This window comes from Hylaeus anthracinus, unplaced genomic scaffold (genome assembly GCF_026225885.1).
Source record: "Hylaeus anthracinus isolate JK02 unplaced genomic scaffold, UHH_iyHylAnth1.0_haploid 12001, whole genome shotgun sequence".
NCBI classification, from domain to species: domain Eukaryota; kingdom Metazoa; phylum Arthropoda; class Insecta; order Hymenoptera; family Colletidae; genus Hylaeus; species Hylaeus anthracinus.
Genome location: NW_026534348.1, coordinates 4,154,763 through 4,171,481, shown reverse-complemented (window position 1 = coordinate 4,171,481; position 16,719 = coordinate 4,154,763). Strand labels below are relative to the sequence as shown.

Here is a 16,719-nt window from a genome sequence, read left to right as displayed (position 1 = left end):
GAACCAGTCTTCTTCGGGGCACGGGCCTCCCACGATATTCGCCTCGGCGAGGAGTTATGAAGTCGTCCAGCTGTGGAGAACCAGTCAGCTATATTTCGCGGGGATAGCTCCGCGCCTCGTGCTACGGCCAGACGTCGAATGGTCTCGCGACGTCGCCCTGGGATGGGTCCGACCTGAGAGTTTCGAGTCCGCTTTCGCTAGGTTGAAAACCTTTCCGTATTTCGACGATGCTACCACGCATCGAAGGCTTTTGTCTTTGACAGAGAAAGTAACAGAGTACGTTGGATTGGATGACGGGGAGACTTGGAAATTCGGGGAAAATAATGCCAGCTTTCAACTCGACTACGTCTTTATTTGTCCTCTTCTTATACGGTCCATCTTTATAAATTACAAAAAACAATCTCCAGACTTATCTTCTTATTGTGCGTACAAATATAATCACCGATTTTTCTCGAATCGAGAAGGTAGCCGAGCATCTAACACTGGGCTAATGGGTCTCCCTAAGCCTAGACAGCGCCGCGCGAGTCGGAGGGCTCGTTTCCGGGGGGTGAGTACAGGCGAAGAGACGTACAAAAATAATTTACCCGCCTCGCATTTTGGAGCGTATTTACCGTCTCAGGAGCGTCGATTATTTACAACGAGTATTCCTAAGCGCGACAATTCGACGAACGCGGTGCCAAAAAAATATACATACATATTTATACATTCGTATATTTATATTTATATATATATAGCTATAATCTATGCGTATATACAAGTACGCGACCCAGAGGATCGAAATAAATAACGAGTCTAATGTACCTCGCGCGCATTCTGAAAAAAAAGAAATGACGCGAGGCGAGTCCGAAAGCTCCGGATTATCCGGAGCGACATAGTAGAAACGACGCATCGACGGAGCAAGGGTTAATCGTATGTACAGTGAAACGACGAGCGTCTCGTTCTCTTTACTTAGCTATATTAATAAGATTCTAAGCTCACGATCGCGAACCGCTAACAGCTCGACGCTTCTCACCGCCTCAGTCTTTGATACGCGTTCGTGGAACGTCGTAATGTATACGTACCGCGAGAAGCTGCGAAGAATGCCCCTGAGCGACGTTCGCTCGACGAAGTGGCTCCACGTTTCCGTAAAATTGCGTTTCCAAGATAGCAACGCTATCGATTTTCAGTCCGAGCGATACGAAATCCTGGCCAAATACCTTTTCTAAAAAAAACTCTGCTCGCTAGATCCCCTCCAGAGGCATTCTTTCTCCAGCTCGTCGACGTACGCGGTTTCGCATAATACTGGGATAGGAGCCACTCTTCGCGAAAGCTCCGACACGCGACTCGACTCGATCAGCAGAGTTTCGCGGTGGGATCACCTGGACCACCTTGTCTGGGAGTTGAGAGACTACGCGAAACGTCCTTCGCCAGGAAGGAGGTAGTCTCTTCGAGAAAGGAAAGGACGAACGGAATGGATGAAAGGGAGCCTAGAGGCACGTGTGTATCGTCTTTTTGAACCTGCAGAGCTGACACTTGACCTCGCAGCACCAGTGGAAGATGCAGGCACATCTCTCGACGACGGTTACCTCCTGGGTCTTGTAACCTCTGCCGCAGCACATCAGGTCGCAGCCGTCGACTCCTATGCTCGTGTCGTTGCATTGCCTGCCGTGGGTGCCCAGGATCCCCAGTTTCGGGTTCTTCTCGCAGAACGGCGGCGATGGCTCCAAGTAAACGAGATCCTTCGGTCCGGGTGGTTTGTGTTCGGGGTTGTACGGCTTCAGTTGAAAGTTGTACCTGTGACGACGACCCAGACCCTCCCTGTGGCCGTGCACGGAGTTGCTGGCCGAATTGCTGACGATCGCGTTCCCGTTTCCTCGTACGCGATCCGAGTTGCTCACCATCACTCGAGATGCGCCGTCGAAACGATCCTTCAGGTTGTCACCGACCACGCGGAAGTTGGGCAGCCGCATCCAGCAGGTCCTCACGGTGCAAGAGCCGGACATGCCGTGACACTTGCACTCCTCCCTCATCTCCGAGGACACGTGCTACGGTAAAGGAAAGACGGCTCGTCTTAGTTTGTCGCGAACAGGAGGAAAGGGTGCCGTCGACTCTCCTTTACAAAAGAATTTAGTCGGATCAAAGGAGCACTCACCGCTCTGCCAGCCTCGTTGTTGTGCAGATTCATCTTCTCGCGCAGGTTCCGCCCGCGCTCCCCGGTATCGACGAACTCGCGGGAGAACTTGAAGCCGTAGCCGATGTTGTCCGAGCAGCCACCCCATTCCCAGTCCCGCGACGCGGATGGTGCTCGCGATTGGTGGGTATAGTCGCAGGAGCACGACTGGATGCTGCCCTCGCTGCACGCTCTCGCGATGCTATGAGTCACGGCCGCGCTCGTGATGGCGTAGATGAAGGCGGTCTCACGACATCCTGTAACAAAACGACACCGTCAAGTCTTTCTTGGACGAACCCCAGCCTCCTCGCGCGTTTACGAGCGAATTTCTCGGAGAATTGATAAAACAGTTGACGTTCAACTGGGGATTTGGATAGCAAGATTCCATCCATCGTATTTTACCCTATTCCGAACGATCCAATTCTACCAACCCTTCCACTCGTGAACGCAACAAGGATCTATAGCGACACCCCTAGAGATTGCGTGTGCATTCGTGTGGACAAAAGTTTCGCGGTGGTCGGTAACGTGGGAGGCGAGCGAGCGAGCCAGTGACGTCAGGGAACGTCTCAATCCTTCGCCGTGGACTACCTGCGGGATCTCTACACCGCGCAGGTGTGGAAGGAACCGCAACGAAGAAGGAGGCGCATTAGGAATCCAACGGGGACAGAGAGAGACGGAGGGAGCGAGCAGGAGGAGAAGGAACTCGACCTTAACCTCAAGTGGGCTGACCCGAGAGGCACCTCGAGAGCTTATCTGCATGAGGCGCAGGTGCCTGCCGGCACCTTTGCCGACCTGCCGACCGTGGTATCGCGAGCCACCTGAGAGGAGGGGCCGTTTCGCAAATTACCACCTTTATCGTTCCACGTATAACGCGACCTTATCGCGCGTCGTGACGTGGAAGTTCGATGAACGGTATCGCTAGGCATCGAGGTGAATTGGCAGTAGTCGGTACCCCACAGTCGAGTCGTTGGGAATTAATGCTCGAGGAAACAAGTAGCGCAGACTTTTCTTTTTAGAAAATGTTTATACGTATCCTCGAGAGTGAGAAATTTTAAATCGAACCACTACGAGAACCGGAATCGTACAGCCAGTGCAACCATGTTCTCCAAAGCGGACGTACGATAAACTTTTTGAATAACCTACAACGTATCCTCTTGCTAACTACAACGGAATCAAATCGGTTCATTCGACAGTTCTCCTCGAATATGTTCTCGAGAAAGTCCTTTCTCTGAAATGACAGGGGTATGAACGTTCTTAAAAAAGCCTGTATTCCAGGTGGCAAACTCCCATTGAAGGGATCCAGGCGAAATCGGCTGGGAATGAGACGTCAAACGGCTCGATGGCCGAAGAAAAGAAATCGGACGCAGGGGAGATAATCGAGCGCGTCCAATTTCGAAGCGAGATCCGTGATTCGTCACGAGTGTTTTCCGCGCGGGGCTACCGCACTCTCGGGTGGGCTTCGCGAGGAAAGAAAGGGAGCGAAGGTAAGAAAGAAACCATTTTCCCTAATCCCCGTCCAAGGTGAAGACCGGAGGCGAAAAGCGGTCAACGGAAGCGACGCAGTCCTTTCCAAACCTCGAGGCATACCTCGTCCAGGAACGAAGAGGATGGTCGAAGGAAAGCGAGAGATTTACGCCGTTCCACCCTGTTACCGCGTTGGCTCCTCGACCTGTCTCCTCCAAATTCCGTCTGTTCCAGATATTATTCCTCATCATCTCCGGACTGCCATAACCGAGAGGATTACACGGCTGGTGGGGGTTTCTCTCGCAAAAACGCGCCACCGTGGAGTCCGTGAATTCATCTCGTCTCTTTGGACGCTAACGTTCCCGTTATGTACTATGTAGCTTGACTCGAAGAACGTATCGTTTCACCTACGGATATTTGCCTTACCGATAACTCTTCGAAAAACTTCAAAACCGGTCGATTTTCTCGCGGGGACTTCACGTTTCTTTCTCGGAAAGTTTGCCTTTCTCGAGCGAATCAATATTTTAAAAAATTCTCAGGTGAAAGGGAGACTTCGAAGCGAACGATCCTTTTCCTCGAAGATTTTACGATCGTCAAATAACCACACGGCTGAGATAAGAGAGTCCGTTCGCCGCGAGAACGATTCCCGAAGCGAACAATCGTTATCGAGACAGAAAAGTTTGAGAAAGAGAAAACCGCGGCTCGATAATCTCGTGAGAGCCATTGTTTGTTCTCGTTTGACGTTCGTTTTATCGGCTCGTGCAAATAGCACGAGCGAGGCGGAGGCGGTGCCCCAGAGCAAACATCATCGATGGAAATTCCTGGCTCGTTTGCCGGGAGGATCGCCTGTTTGCGCGTGGAAAAAGAAACTTTCGGAAATTTTTCGGAGAACCTACTGTACGTGTAATTTTTTTACAACGTCCCTGTAGAACGCGTCGCGAGCGAGCAGCCATGCGTTGCTATTTCATTTATTTCTTTGTCGCTCGAGTAAAATGTTGCCAGGACGCTGCTCGTCAGGTTCGAGATGGGGGCTGGCGACATCATCGCGACGCAAGTTTACGAGGGACGTTTGCGTCCGCGGTGAAATTCCAGGGGGACGATAGCATCGCGAGGAATTATTGCTACCGTTGCGAGGATCTTCTCGGGGTCCGTGACGCCGGAGGAAGCGACATAGGATCGAGAAGCGTCGTCGTAACGCGACGACGTCGATCCTCGAAAAACTGCATCGACTGGTTGAATGCAAAAGTGGCATGGTTGTTCCCGTAGAGGGGGGCAGAGGGGTGCGAAAACTCGACCGCCATATAGGCCGTGGCCTCTCGCGGGAACTCGTACTCCGAGACCGTGGAAGCAAACAAGATGTAAAAATCACGGAGGACCGATGGATGGATGGGGGGGGGGGGGGAGGCAACAGGCCCATTGGCTCGCGGCTCACGTTTTCGCAAGAAATCGTGGCGTGCCGTCGACACATGTACCCCATCATAGGCCGCGATTTATGGCGGTGTAACGCCGTCGCAAAAACCTCGAACCGGGTCTCCGTATAAGACGCGACCCGCGCCACGCTGCTCCGCTATCGATCGAATTTATTTATTTATTTATCCGGGGGAAAGTTCCATTATTCTCTAAAGAAACTTACTCGCGAAGATAACGGTAACCGCGAGCGCGACGGATGACGAAAAAGTCGCGCAAACACTACGAATACACAAATTGATCGTTACGTCTCAAGACCCCCCAAAAAGGTCCATCTCTGGGAAATTTAAACATAAATATTTTACGGTCCAATTTGGGATACCAACCGCATAAATTTCAATTTCCGGAGACATTCGTTCGCTTTAAACATAGCTCGAAACCCCAATCGAAATGTTCATGGACTTTCTAGCCGTGCATATTATATGTTTGCACAGACCAGATTAACCAGGTATTTTATTTGTAACATTCCTCGGACGATATCGTTGACTGTCCACCAAGTGCGTGCTCGCGTTCGTTCCCGCGGCTTCGTTCCGCGTTCGTTTCGAGCGGAATCGACGCCGTGGCCGTGAAATCGACGGAAACGCGAGCTGCACGGAGGCTCTCGCGAAATTCGCAGTTTACCGAGCAATTAGGCTGCGGAGGTTGGCCGAGACCGCTTCCACGCGAGTACCAGAGGTACCCGAGAGGGCGCACGTCCAGGTAGAAGGCGAGCGAGAAGAGGACCGAACCAAACCGAGGATAGACACCGATGCGGTAGGTGGCTCTTGGCGGCGAAATGATTACAGGCCGCAAACCTACTCACTACCAGCTATAATATCGAGTACAAACGCCTCCAAAAGTATCCCGTCGATCTTCCACCTGGGACACCCTGACAGATCTCGCCTCGCTGGAAGTATCGCGATGGTCGCCTCGACGCAACGCGCCGGTGTACTGGATTTAGACACCCAACGAGGTATGATAACCACGATTATTTATATTTCGATTCACTTCGATCGTAAGTGGAGCGAAATTAATCGTAACACAAGTGTACGATGATATTGGAAGACTAGCTGCACGCCGCGGTTTCACCCGTGTGGAATACTATGTTACTAATGGATAGTGTAGCTTTTTATTAATGAAACAATTTTTTGAAATCCAACAAAAGAGTTACATCGCGTCGAAGCGTTACCCATCACAGAACGATCGACTAGAAAATATCACGTTCACATTTGTCACCGTCGTTGTCGAAGGGGTTAAAGAAGCGGAGGTCGCGTGTGAAAGGGAAGACGGGCACGACGGGAAAAAGAAACGTAGAGATCACGTCGGCCGTGTAATCGAGCAACCCCGCATAATCCGGAAACGACCGTTTAGGTTCGGCGCACGACGACCAGTCTGCTCGATCCCCTTCTCGATCTCCAAATACGACGAGTACGCGCGAGCATTACGGATCGACGATAGCGATCTGAGTTACCCCCGCGCGCGAGACTCGTACCGATCTAATCTCGAAAGATCGCTTCGAAGACAAAAGATGCAAGGGGACCGAGAGAGACGCGCAGAGAAACTCGTTCGAGGCGCGAGGGGTGAAAGGTCGAGGTCCTCCTGGCAACCGACTAGGAATCTCACCCGAGGAAAAAAAAAACGAAAATTTCCTTCAACATCCATCTGCTCGATTCTCCCTTTTAACGATCCAGAGTTAGGCACAATTATTATCATTAATATATAGGAAATTATTCCACGGATAAATGCATATCTTCACAAGTCGATAGTAGGTGGTTGTCGAATCGAGTAACCCGGTCCTTTCCGAAGTCGGTTAAAAATATTGTGTACGTATTACATATTAATGAAATGGAAGAAACTTTTGGGACAACCGAATAATTGAAATTCGAATGAAACCACCCTTCGAAAACCCAGCCTGTACATCGAATAATTGAATACGATAATAGCAAAGAGATCCACGACCCAGGACGAGGTGTATCAGAAGGGGATGCTAATACGTCCATCCGAACCCAAAATACGTCCATTACGTGCATCCATTAAATCGAAAAAGTGGCATCTGCTTGTAGGAGAAGTTTAAAAATCTGCGCCGGTCGGGAGCCTGTTTTGGTCGTCTTTATTATAGGGAAAACTATTAGGAGCAAAGGCGCGTAACGCGATAGGGGGGCGCCGTTGACAAGGGGGGGCGGCAGGAGGGCGTCGGTGCGTGGCGTCGCGGCAAGGGTTAGGCTCGTCGGATTAACGCGCGCGCGATCTCTTCTTCTCGCCGCTATTTTGTATCCCTGTGCTTCTTTTTTTCGGTTTTACTGCCGCGATAAGTGGCCATATGGGGACACTGGATGCGATGGGGCGGGAGTCGGGGCCCGAGCGAAAAAGCTCGGCTTACAATCGCCTCGACGAGATCTAAAAGAGCCGCAGGGGAGCCAGAACTGGTACGAGAAGGTCCATTATCAGGTTGCAAAACATACATCTGGTCGGGTGAGGGCACGTGCCCGGGGCCTTCTGACCAAGGGCACGCCCCTTTCCGATCCCCCTCGTCCCTCCTGTTCTTGATTCTCGACCCTCTACTCCACGCAGCAACCCCACAGGCTGCCGACACCCTGTCGTCTTCGAATGATCTTCCGGTCTAGCTGCTCGCGAGCCCATTCTCGCCACGAAATCCCGAAAACCAGCTTGTGGACGTTTAGGCGGACTCTCTTCATCCTTTGCTTCGGCATTATGTATACTCGCGAGGGGACACGCGATGCTTGTACCGATATCCCAATTACAACGTTACTTTGCTATGGGTGGTATTTTTTGGAAATTATGGAACAACTTTCGGTTCAAATTGTCGCTTTGTTTTCGTCAGAAAAATATACAAACCATCGTCTTCTGTTCGACAGAGAGCCTACTCGCGCGAGACTACCCTCTCGAGGAAACGGTTAGCTCGACGAAGAACCTCGGTGCGTTTCGTACCGGTGACCGATTTGCGCTCACGAGAAATTATCGCGTACTCTTAACTAACACGTAATCTAATTACGCATACTTTAATTATGCGGTCAAAGGGTTAGTTTTCTACGGTGCTTCACGAATCGATCGACTAACGATATTACCGCGTTGAAAGTCGAGCACGGTAGGTACGTGTATAGCTCATACGACGATCGCCTCGATTATCGATGACGTATCGCAATCGCGACAGACCGCGACCCATTTCGACGTGGCCGGTACACGAAGTCGCGAGATAAGCCTGTCGAGACGTGCATCCACGCGTCCGATAGGGATATCGACGTCTACGGACTCATCCATCGCAGACTCAACGTTACGAACTAGTCATTTCTCGATCCTGGATGGTTTCCTATATCGACGATGGCCTCGTGGTTCACGGGACAAGTGTCTCTTCTAGTCTTGGTCATCTTTAATTTTTTTTACCGACTTTATTTGTTGCATTACGATTGAGAGAATAATAAATCATCAGTGTCTCCCCTTGAAGAAGACAAGTTTACCTTTTCATTAAATAATCGAACGTTACTCTGCACGTGGGCGTCGCCTACACGTTATCCTTCGTGTACACCAGAGAAAAACATCGTTACGGTTTCCATATTTTATGGCGAATAAAGTCGTTAAAAAAAATAAGATAAAATTGACGCGAGCTTGGCTGTCCTTCCACCACGCTCAGCGAGTCCTCGCTCTCCGTCTCTTTTCTCGAAACTCGTCTCCTGTAAATCTCTATCGGGAATACCGGTTGTCGCAGACGACCACGGACAATGGGCTGTTTTTTGGAACGTGGAACGAGTCCACCTTATAGTCCGTTATATATACACACGCGCGCGTCGTTTTATCACGAATCTCGATCCTTCCTGGCAACGTTGATTCGGAGTAGCAGCCTTCCTTTCGGGCCCCTTCCCTCTATCTCCCTCTGTCCCTCTGGATCTCGATCTCGACGTCTTTTCGACTGATCGTCTTATCGAGAAGAGCTCAAAGAAAAATACCAGAGACACTCGTACTCGCAATGAAAGCCAGAAGCGACAAATAAAGAAATTCGCTCTTTGTGGAAACTACGTTTACGCGAGGGCACAAATGTTTTCGTGTTCGAGCGGTTAAATGTGCATTAGCAAGACAGTTCACGGTCCAATTAGCAGGAGCTCGCATCGGTCGTAATCTTCCACGATAATCCAATTAAACCATTAGCATCGGGTATAGGGGCGACTAATTTCCGATTTTAACAAAGCGTCGTATTCAAAGGTCAGAATTATCTGCGTCGTGTAGCGTGTATTCTGGAAGCTACTTTTTAATCGTCCATTATTCCAAATTAGATCAGATAAACAGAACAGCATCGTCCTCTGAATTTCACCATAATGAACGTCAAATTGCTTAATAATTTCGTCACACAATTCCCCGCGCCGCGAAACAATCTCCGTGGAAAAAAAAAAACAGGCTTTGCCTAACGCGTAAGCTACTTTGTTCTAATGGGAGTCCATAGATGGACAGAAAAAAGAGCCAAGCTGAAAAGAGAAAGGAAAACGTGTGCTCACCTCTGTCGACGATCTTGCCGAAGAGATTTTTCCCACGGAGGAAATTCTTGGTGGAGCAGTTCCATCGCCGATTGCGAAACTGATGCTGGCACTCGGCGATCGCCTGGTTCGCGCCCCTGGCGACGGCCATCAGCACCCCCGGGTTTTCCCTGGCCAGTTTCCTCTGCTTTCTCCTCAGGGTCGCGTAAACGGTGGGATCCATGTGCAGGGAGGCTGGCGACATCGGTAGAAAATTGTTGGGCTCTCCCGCCTTGGCTATTCCCCTGTGAAAAATAAGTCAGTCGTTGCGTTTAGTTGTCATATCGAAGAAAAGTTTTCTGAAAGACAGTAGGATAAACTAGTAGGATAAAAAAAGCTCGAGCTGTCGCGAAGACGTCCCGAACACCTCTAGGGGGTTTTGGAAAGGGAACACCCACGCTGAGGGCGACGAAAAGCGTTAACGAAGCGCTTTGACACCACGGGACGAAAGGTATTCTAATAAACAGAACCCTTCGGATACGAGAAGCTCCGCGAAGAAAGCGATACATTTACTCGCGGTGCAAGAAACACCTTCGGAGTTAAGGTTTCCCGAGAAAGTTTCGATATCCTTGGTACAACTTTAGCTTATCGGAATAGGTTGCCAAGCCTAGCAGCCTAGCATTTAATAACAACATAGGTGGGAGCTCAGCCTGCTAAGTGCACAGGACCGAATAAGATATCCTGCTTGGAGGCCTCGGGGTAAATCGGCGTAGTTTCGGAACGCGGATGAAGACGTCTAACGGGTGGGGTTACGTGTAACGGTACGATGACCTTTGGCGAATCATCGATCCGTCATTCGGGAGATCGCTGATCGGTTTCCACGGCGCGAATCGCGCAAACTCGATCGGGTCTCGCGTTTCTCAATCGCCTGGAGGCGGTCGGCATTTCTCGTGCGTTCGGTCGACGCTAATTTGGTTTGCGCGTAAAAACGACGCGCTTGGAGTGCTCCGAGGAGAGAGAAAGAAAGACAAAGGGGAATTCAGGGGCGGGAAGGGAGAGAGAGGAGGAGAGGGAGAACGGAGAAGGATTAGTTCGAAAGACGAAACTGGTTCAACAGTTTCGGTCAACGGTAGCCGGGTATATATAAATCAAGCTGCCGCGCGAGTTCAGCCTGCGAAAGAATTCGCGTCTCGATCGATCGAGCGTCGCGCAGAAAAACGCTTAACAGCGTTCTGCTCGCGTCCCTTCGTGGGAAGAACGTGCAAACTTTAGAGAATCGCATCGCGCGCGGGACCACGACCGAAATCGCCTTGTCTTCGCTCCTGGCATCGAATCGGCCGAAAAATTTGAACGGATCGCGAGCCAAATTCAATCGAATAGGTTACTTTACTATCGCTTACGATCTGTAGCGCGCAAATCACGGTAGGAAGTTTACTGTACCGAAACGAGTATACCAAAGTAAACGTAATAAACATTTGTTGTTTGTAAATCCAGAGCGCAGAATTTTCCTGTGTTTCCAGAAGTTTAGGAACCATAAAGTAGCGGTTAACGGTATTGCGCTACCCTATCGTGAACGTTCATTTTATGGGCGAAAAGATAGATTTCCCTGGTATTGTGAGCATCACTCAAGAGGCAATTTTTATAGCTCGCGTTGCACGGGTAATTATTTTTCCTACAGGAGTAGAGCGTGTTCGACGCAGGGTCCACATCGAGTAGTATACTAACGCTCAAAAGTGTAGGACCACCTAACGCTCCGAAACTTTAAGCTTGGGCTCCGAAACGTTTATATAATAAAAACACGGAACATCGAACGTCTATTCATCTTTTTATTCATTCGAGAAACGGGTTATACTATGTTCAGGGTCTAGATGAAAGTAGATGTCACCTGTTCTATTTAAACATGCAAAACACGGTCGTCCGTGTTTACGAGTGTTACGTAACGAATTTTTAAAAGCCAAGACAGATTCGGAGAAAAGGTCAATTAAATGGCCAGATTCGTCGACGATATTACACGCGGAGTGATTCCAGAAACTGGGCCGGGCTCCTTTCTAAGCGAGGTAGAGAAAGTTGGTAGAAGGAAATGTTGCACGGTTTAGTAACAGACTATTTCCCTAGGATCGTGTTTTTTTTTTTTAAAAGTAGGTACTCGTTGTTTTCTACGCGTCCAATCTCCACGGTGACTTGCATTCAAACTTTGTTATTCAAATCTAATGGGAACACAGCAGGGATAATGCTATAGGTGCCAACGATGCTGAAATGGGATCCACTTTTGACGGTTAGTGTATCGCTCGCGAGCAGGGATCGGATCTCTCGTCGCCGAGCATAATAAACAGCTAATCACGGTCGTCGAGTCTCCGTCGACGCTCCGTTGTCAACGACTTTCCTGACGGCTAGCAGAGACAGTCGGGGCAGGCGAGACAGACGTGAAACCCAGGGTCTCCAACGCGAAAAGGCTGCCAGCCTGCGGCCGAGATTTCTCGTTGACACTCTCAGGCGCCGTGTAAATAAACCGAATCACGATGCACGCCGGCTCGTAAAAGCTCCGCTCCGAAGCTGGGCCAACAAGCTGACGAATTCGTCTTCTGGGAAAGTTCGACTTCGAATCGATTTTTTCGAAAGTCGATCTTCTGTTTAATTCGTTTTTACATTGGAGAAAATTAGTACAAGAAACTATTGGTATAATAGCAGATTAAGTGAGGAACGACTCAAGCCGAATTTGCAATTTAACAAAGGATATATTATGTTTGCAAGTCGTAATAGGTGCGAAATATAAATTGCTTATCTTAACAGAAACGAAAAGCATAAGGGGAAGGGCATCGAGAGAAACCTTAGGAACTCATAAAAGAAGACTTTCGAACACCTCGGGGTAATAAAACGCACATCTCACTTTATCATTCGGAAGATCGTGCAGGACAACGATTCTCGGTCTTCAAAATCGTTCTCTTTGTTTTACGAGAATCGAACGGATCCCAGATGGGAGATTTTGGCGGAACGGAGGAATTCGGGATCGGATCGGATCGCTCGTAATTAGTTTGGGCCGCATGCCAGGTTCCTGGCGTCATCGCGCCGCGGTTTCGCGTTGTTTCACGCGCTGCGGTAATTTCTTCCTGTCCTTGGCGAATCTCGCGCTCGCGCCCGCTGCTGGAGAATGCTTATACGACGATGCATTCGATAAGCGATGCCCATAAATAAGCAGCGCTCCGGACCGGTTAGGATATATCTATTGCTCGTAATTTACGTCGGGCAGAAAAGCTCAGGGACGAGTCTCGGACGGTACTGCTCGGTTCCTGGCTCTCTCCTTCCCCTGTGGTGCCCCTCCGTGGGCCCCATTCTAGCCCTGTCCACGTGTTTTCTGCCAGCGGACACGCCGCGACCACCGAAATAATTTATCGACCGGAGAGGGCTAATAACGACCCGGTGCCACGCGCTCCCAGTGACGATAAGCTGCATTCAATTCGCGCGGTTATCGCTGAATTATCGCCGGTTCGCGAGGAGGAATCGTTTATTTCGAATTCTCCGTGGGTCGATCTTGGATATGGTAACAGGTTGCGCGGTGAATGCTTCTTTTCCTTTGCGCGATGAGATAAAGGCGGTGTTTCGAGTGAATCGCGAGAAACCTCTTTGGTGAGCTTTTCTATAAACGTTTACGTATTTTCCACTTTCCCTCCCCGCGTTTTTTTTTTTTTTTGTATTTTGTTTGCGCTCTACGTCACACGACCAAAAACAACCCTTACACCATATCCCTCGTCGATCCCCTCCGGCAACGAAGCTTCTCCGACAGATTCACCGCGCAGCGGCGGTTTCCAGCGAGGATACCGTTTCACGAATCAGCGATTCCGCTTTTTCCGAGTCGCAGGCGTTTACCGGGCGTTTGTATCGGTACGGGGATCGAACTGTGACGGGACCACCCAGAATCGGCGCGGGATCGAGAACCGGGTACGCTAACGCGATAAGTAATCCCCTGTTACCGTTGGATATATTGCCGATCGGCTCGCGATATCTATTCGGTGAACGCGAGCAGACCAGCCGAGCCGACGTAAATCCGCCCGAAAAGTCAATCCACCTTTCGCCGCGTGGCGACCCGCGATAAATTACACCCGACTGCGAAATCCGCGTGGCAGGTTGGCCGACGTTCGCCGCGAATTCACCGTCGTATTAGATTAATTAATTCGTAGGCAATAATTACCTGCGCGTGGCCGCGTCTTAAATCAACCCGCGAGGCTCTGGAAAAGCGATCCAGACGGGGGGCCCCTCGAGTGATTTATCGCCAAGGCGGTTTATCGTTATGTGGATATTTCCGCGACTATCTCTTTCGGTTGTAAACGGGACACGGCCGTGTCTGCGCGGGCGCACACACGCGCGCGTTATTTATTACCCGGCTAATGAAGTTAGCCATTATCTAATATCCCATCCAGCGTTTTCTTGTTCCTACGAGAAATCACTGGCGGATCGAAACGCACCAGGCCCGTGGCTTATGATTAATGGATTAATAAGAAGGCGCGCGGTGCGCGTCGCTGCCACCGTTGGGCCCCGATAAAAGATCACAGACGACAGGTGTTAACGCGGCTATTGGCCCCGCGCGGGGCAATTAACTCGCAAAGGTTAATTCCATTCCGCGACGCTCGTGGGCGAGCGTTGCGAAAATCCATTTTCCCGACGGATCGCGGAGGTGGCTAAATCTGGAGAGAAATCTTGGCCGAGATGCGAGAGACGAGCAACTGTTTACTCGCCATCGGAACTCGAAGATCGATTATGGAATGGGATTAGAAGATAAGGGCGTATTATCTTGTAATTGCGTGTAAGTTAGCCTTGCTATCTAGAAACGTGTGCTTTTATTATGGTGTAACATGTACATGCGTGTAAATAAGTAGGTTTCGTTAGCGGAATACATGATCTCGTGGTTGTTTATTTGAAAACTCGACTGGTTGGTGTTAGTAGGATAATTTATCTTCCTCACGCTGCATCAGGAATATACATTTGCTGGTTACTCTGTTGCAGAGCACACGCTTGGTTCGAAACGTCTGTAGTTGAGTCTAAGTAGTCGAGGGTAACTCTTCCAGCGGTGAGAAAACATTCTGTCCAGGATGTTTCCACGAAATAGGTAAATAACGTTTTATCTATCTTTAGTAGAACCGTCAAATAGTCGAAACCGATCAGGTCTCCTACATCATGTCTCCTACATAAGTTGATGGATGAAAGTTTACCTGTCAGAAAATGATCTTTATCCATCACCCACTACACGCGTTAATATACCGTGATACATGAACAACAAGTTTACAATAGTACGGCCTAATATATTCCGTCGCTGTCACAGAAAACAAACGAAGAAATTTCTCTCGACAAATGTAGGAGAAATATATAGGAGATAGTTAGATCTCGGGACGCGTTCGCGAAGCAACAGAAATTAAAAGAAGTTAGTCGACTCACCACCACATGGATCCTCTGCCACGATTCTTGTTCCTGGTGATTTCGGCGAGGGAGGCGTGTATCGCCACCGCGAGGGCCCCGATGATCACCCAGAGCCTCATCTTCGGTTCGCGGTCTCGAATCCTGTGGACGTTTCCCGATCGTTCCCTGATCTTTGGGGGCGGTCGCGTGCGAACTCGGGCGAAGCACCACGCACCAATCCGTCACTCACCCGGTCAAGAACATCACACGGTACTCTTCGTGAACGAATCTCGCGCACATAGTAGCGGGCAACGTTGAAACGTCTCGGCGATCCTACTGTCCACGGTCGACGTACGGTTTTACGGCTAGAAGAGCGGACACTTGGAAGCAATTTACTCGAACGATCGGGTCCCCGCAAGCGTTTAAATCATCATCGAGGCCGGTCACTCGGGGAATTCCCGCAAGAAGCGTCCTGTCAGGGCCCTGCGCGTACCCGTCAGCTGTCAAAGCACAAGTTGGATCGCAAGAACCGCGATGTCGACGGTCCGAGAATTGAGTGGCGGTAGTTGGCGGTCGACGTCGAGAGCCTCACGGGAACTCACCCCCCGAGGGGCTTTTTTTCGAGGGGTGGGTGTCACCCTTGCCGTAGTCCTCGCCGAATCAGAGGTGGTGGGAGAGGCGCGTTCGCAGCCGCCAGGATACCTGGCAACCCTCCTTGACGCTTTCGCTCGGTCGGGATAATAATGGAGTTGCCTCGAGCCCTCGGATCGGTGTCCCTGGCGCACGAATCGCTCGGTTCCCCTGGTACGTTCCGTTTTCGTCTCCCTTGTCGTTGTTGCCTCGAGCACGGCTCTCTGGTCTCGCGTCGACGACACGTCCGGAACGGTCGGGTGCGCTATCGTCCTGTATCGCGATCCTCGAGAAAGAGTTGCGTGGTGCGCAACGGCAGCGCGCGGGCGCGCGATCGATCGACCGATCGAACGAACGAAGGAGCGAGCGAACGAGCCGCCAAGGGGAGCCCTGGCCTCGTCGTTTCCTTTTCTTGTCGATCTCGGGGGGTATGGTACCGCGCTTCGAGAACCAATACCCTTCGACGGACAAGTATAGGCCTCCGCTAGCGACTGCACGCGCTCGTCCACGGAAGAGCCGATCTCTCTTCAGAGAGAGAACGAAATCTCCCCTCTACGCCCCACGAATCCTCGCCTCGTCTCGCTTCTTTTCTCCCCCCCCCCTCTCTCCCTCTCCTCTCGGCTTTTCTAGCTCCTTCTCCTTTCGGTTCGAGCGCCGTCTCTCGTCTCTTCTCTGCCCTTTTCACCGTCCTCTCTACCCTTCCGTTTTCATCTCCGCTCCGTTCTCAGCTTCGCTTCCCCTCGAGCTCGAGAGATCGCTGGACCCCCCCAAAAGATCGAATCTCGCCCCGCCTCTAGCCGGCCAGCCTCTCTGCCCTTCTTCTGCCACGCGTTCACCGGTCAGCTCTGCTCTTTTCTGCCCGCTCAAGCTCGCTCCCCCTTTTTCCTGTAATCCCGGCTGCTCTTCTCTGTGCTTCGTTCGCCGTTTCGCGGCTCCCAGCTCGGAGGCGGAATGAATTTTACTGGAATAATGCCACTACTCGACGCCAAAAGCCTCCCTCGAACAAAGTCAGGTGCGCTTTGTGAACCTTTGCGCTCGAAAAAACGATTCGTTGACATTGTGGCGTCGGTTTTTTGTGAGACGGAGTTGAAAAATGATTTTGGAGCAAGGTTCTTATGAACGGTTAGCGATATATGATAAATACGCTCCGAATTTAGTGTTTGGTTTGAATTCAGCCCA

At 50.6% G+C, this 16,719-nt stretch overlaps 1 protein-coding gene across 1 annotated transcript; it reads right to left on the bottom strand.

The window, feature by feature from the left end:
- Positions 1–367: 367 nt before the first annotated feature.
- Positions 368–15,614, bottom strand: LOC128890995 (protein Wnt-1). Its single transcript, XM_054150100.1, has 4 exons — positions 14,950–15,614; positions 9,565–9,827; positions 2,132–2,406; positions 368–2,024 (listed from the first exon to the last, which is right to left on the bottom strand). Exons 1-4 carry the CDS (start codon positions 15,048–15,050, stop codon positions 1,467–1,469), a joined length of 1,197 nt encoding a protein of 398 aa, XP_054006075.1. The 5' UTR covers positions 15,051–15,614; the 3' UTR covers positions 368–1,466.
- Positions 15,615–16,719: the final 1,105 nt, after the last annotated feature.

What these genes read in the sequence shown, in the direction of transcription:
- LOC128890995 (XM_054150100.1), bottom strand. Translation starts at nt 15,050, where the DNA reads ATGAGGCTCTGGGTGATCATCGGGGCCCTCGCGGTGGCGATACACGCC. An exon ending in GGCAGAGGATCCATGTGGTG is followed by an intron (nt 9,828 to 14,949) that starts GTGAGTCGACTA and finishes TATTTTTCACAG; the next exon opens with GGGAATAGCCAAGGCGGGAG. An exon ending in ACAACGAGGCTGGCAGAGCG is followed by an intron (nt 2,025 to 2,131) that starts GTGAGTGCTCCT and finishes CCTTTACCGTAG; the next exon opens with CACGTGTCCTCGGAGATGAG.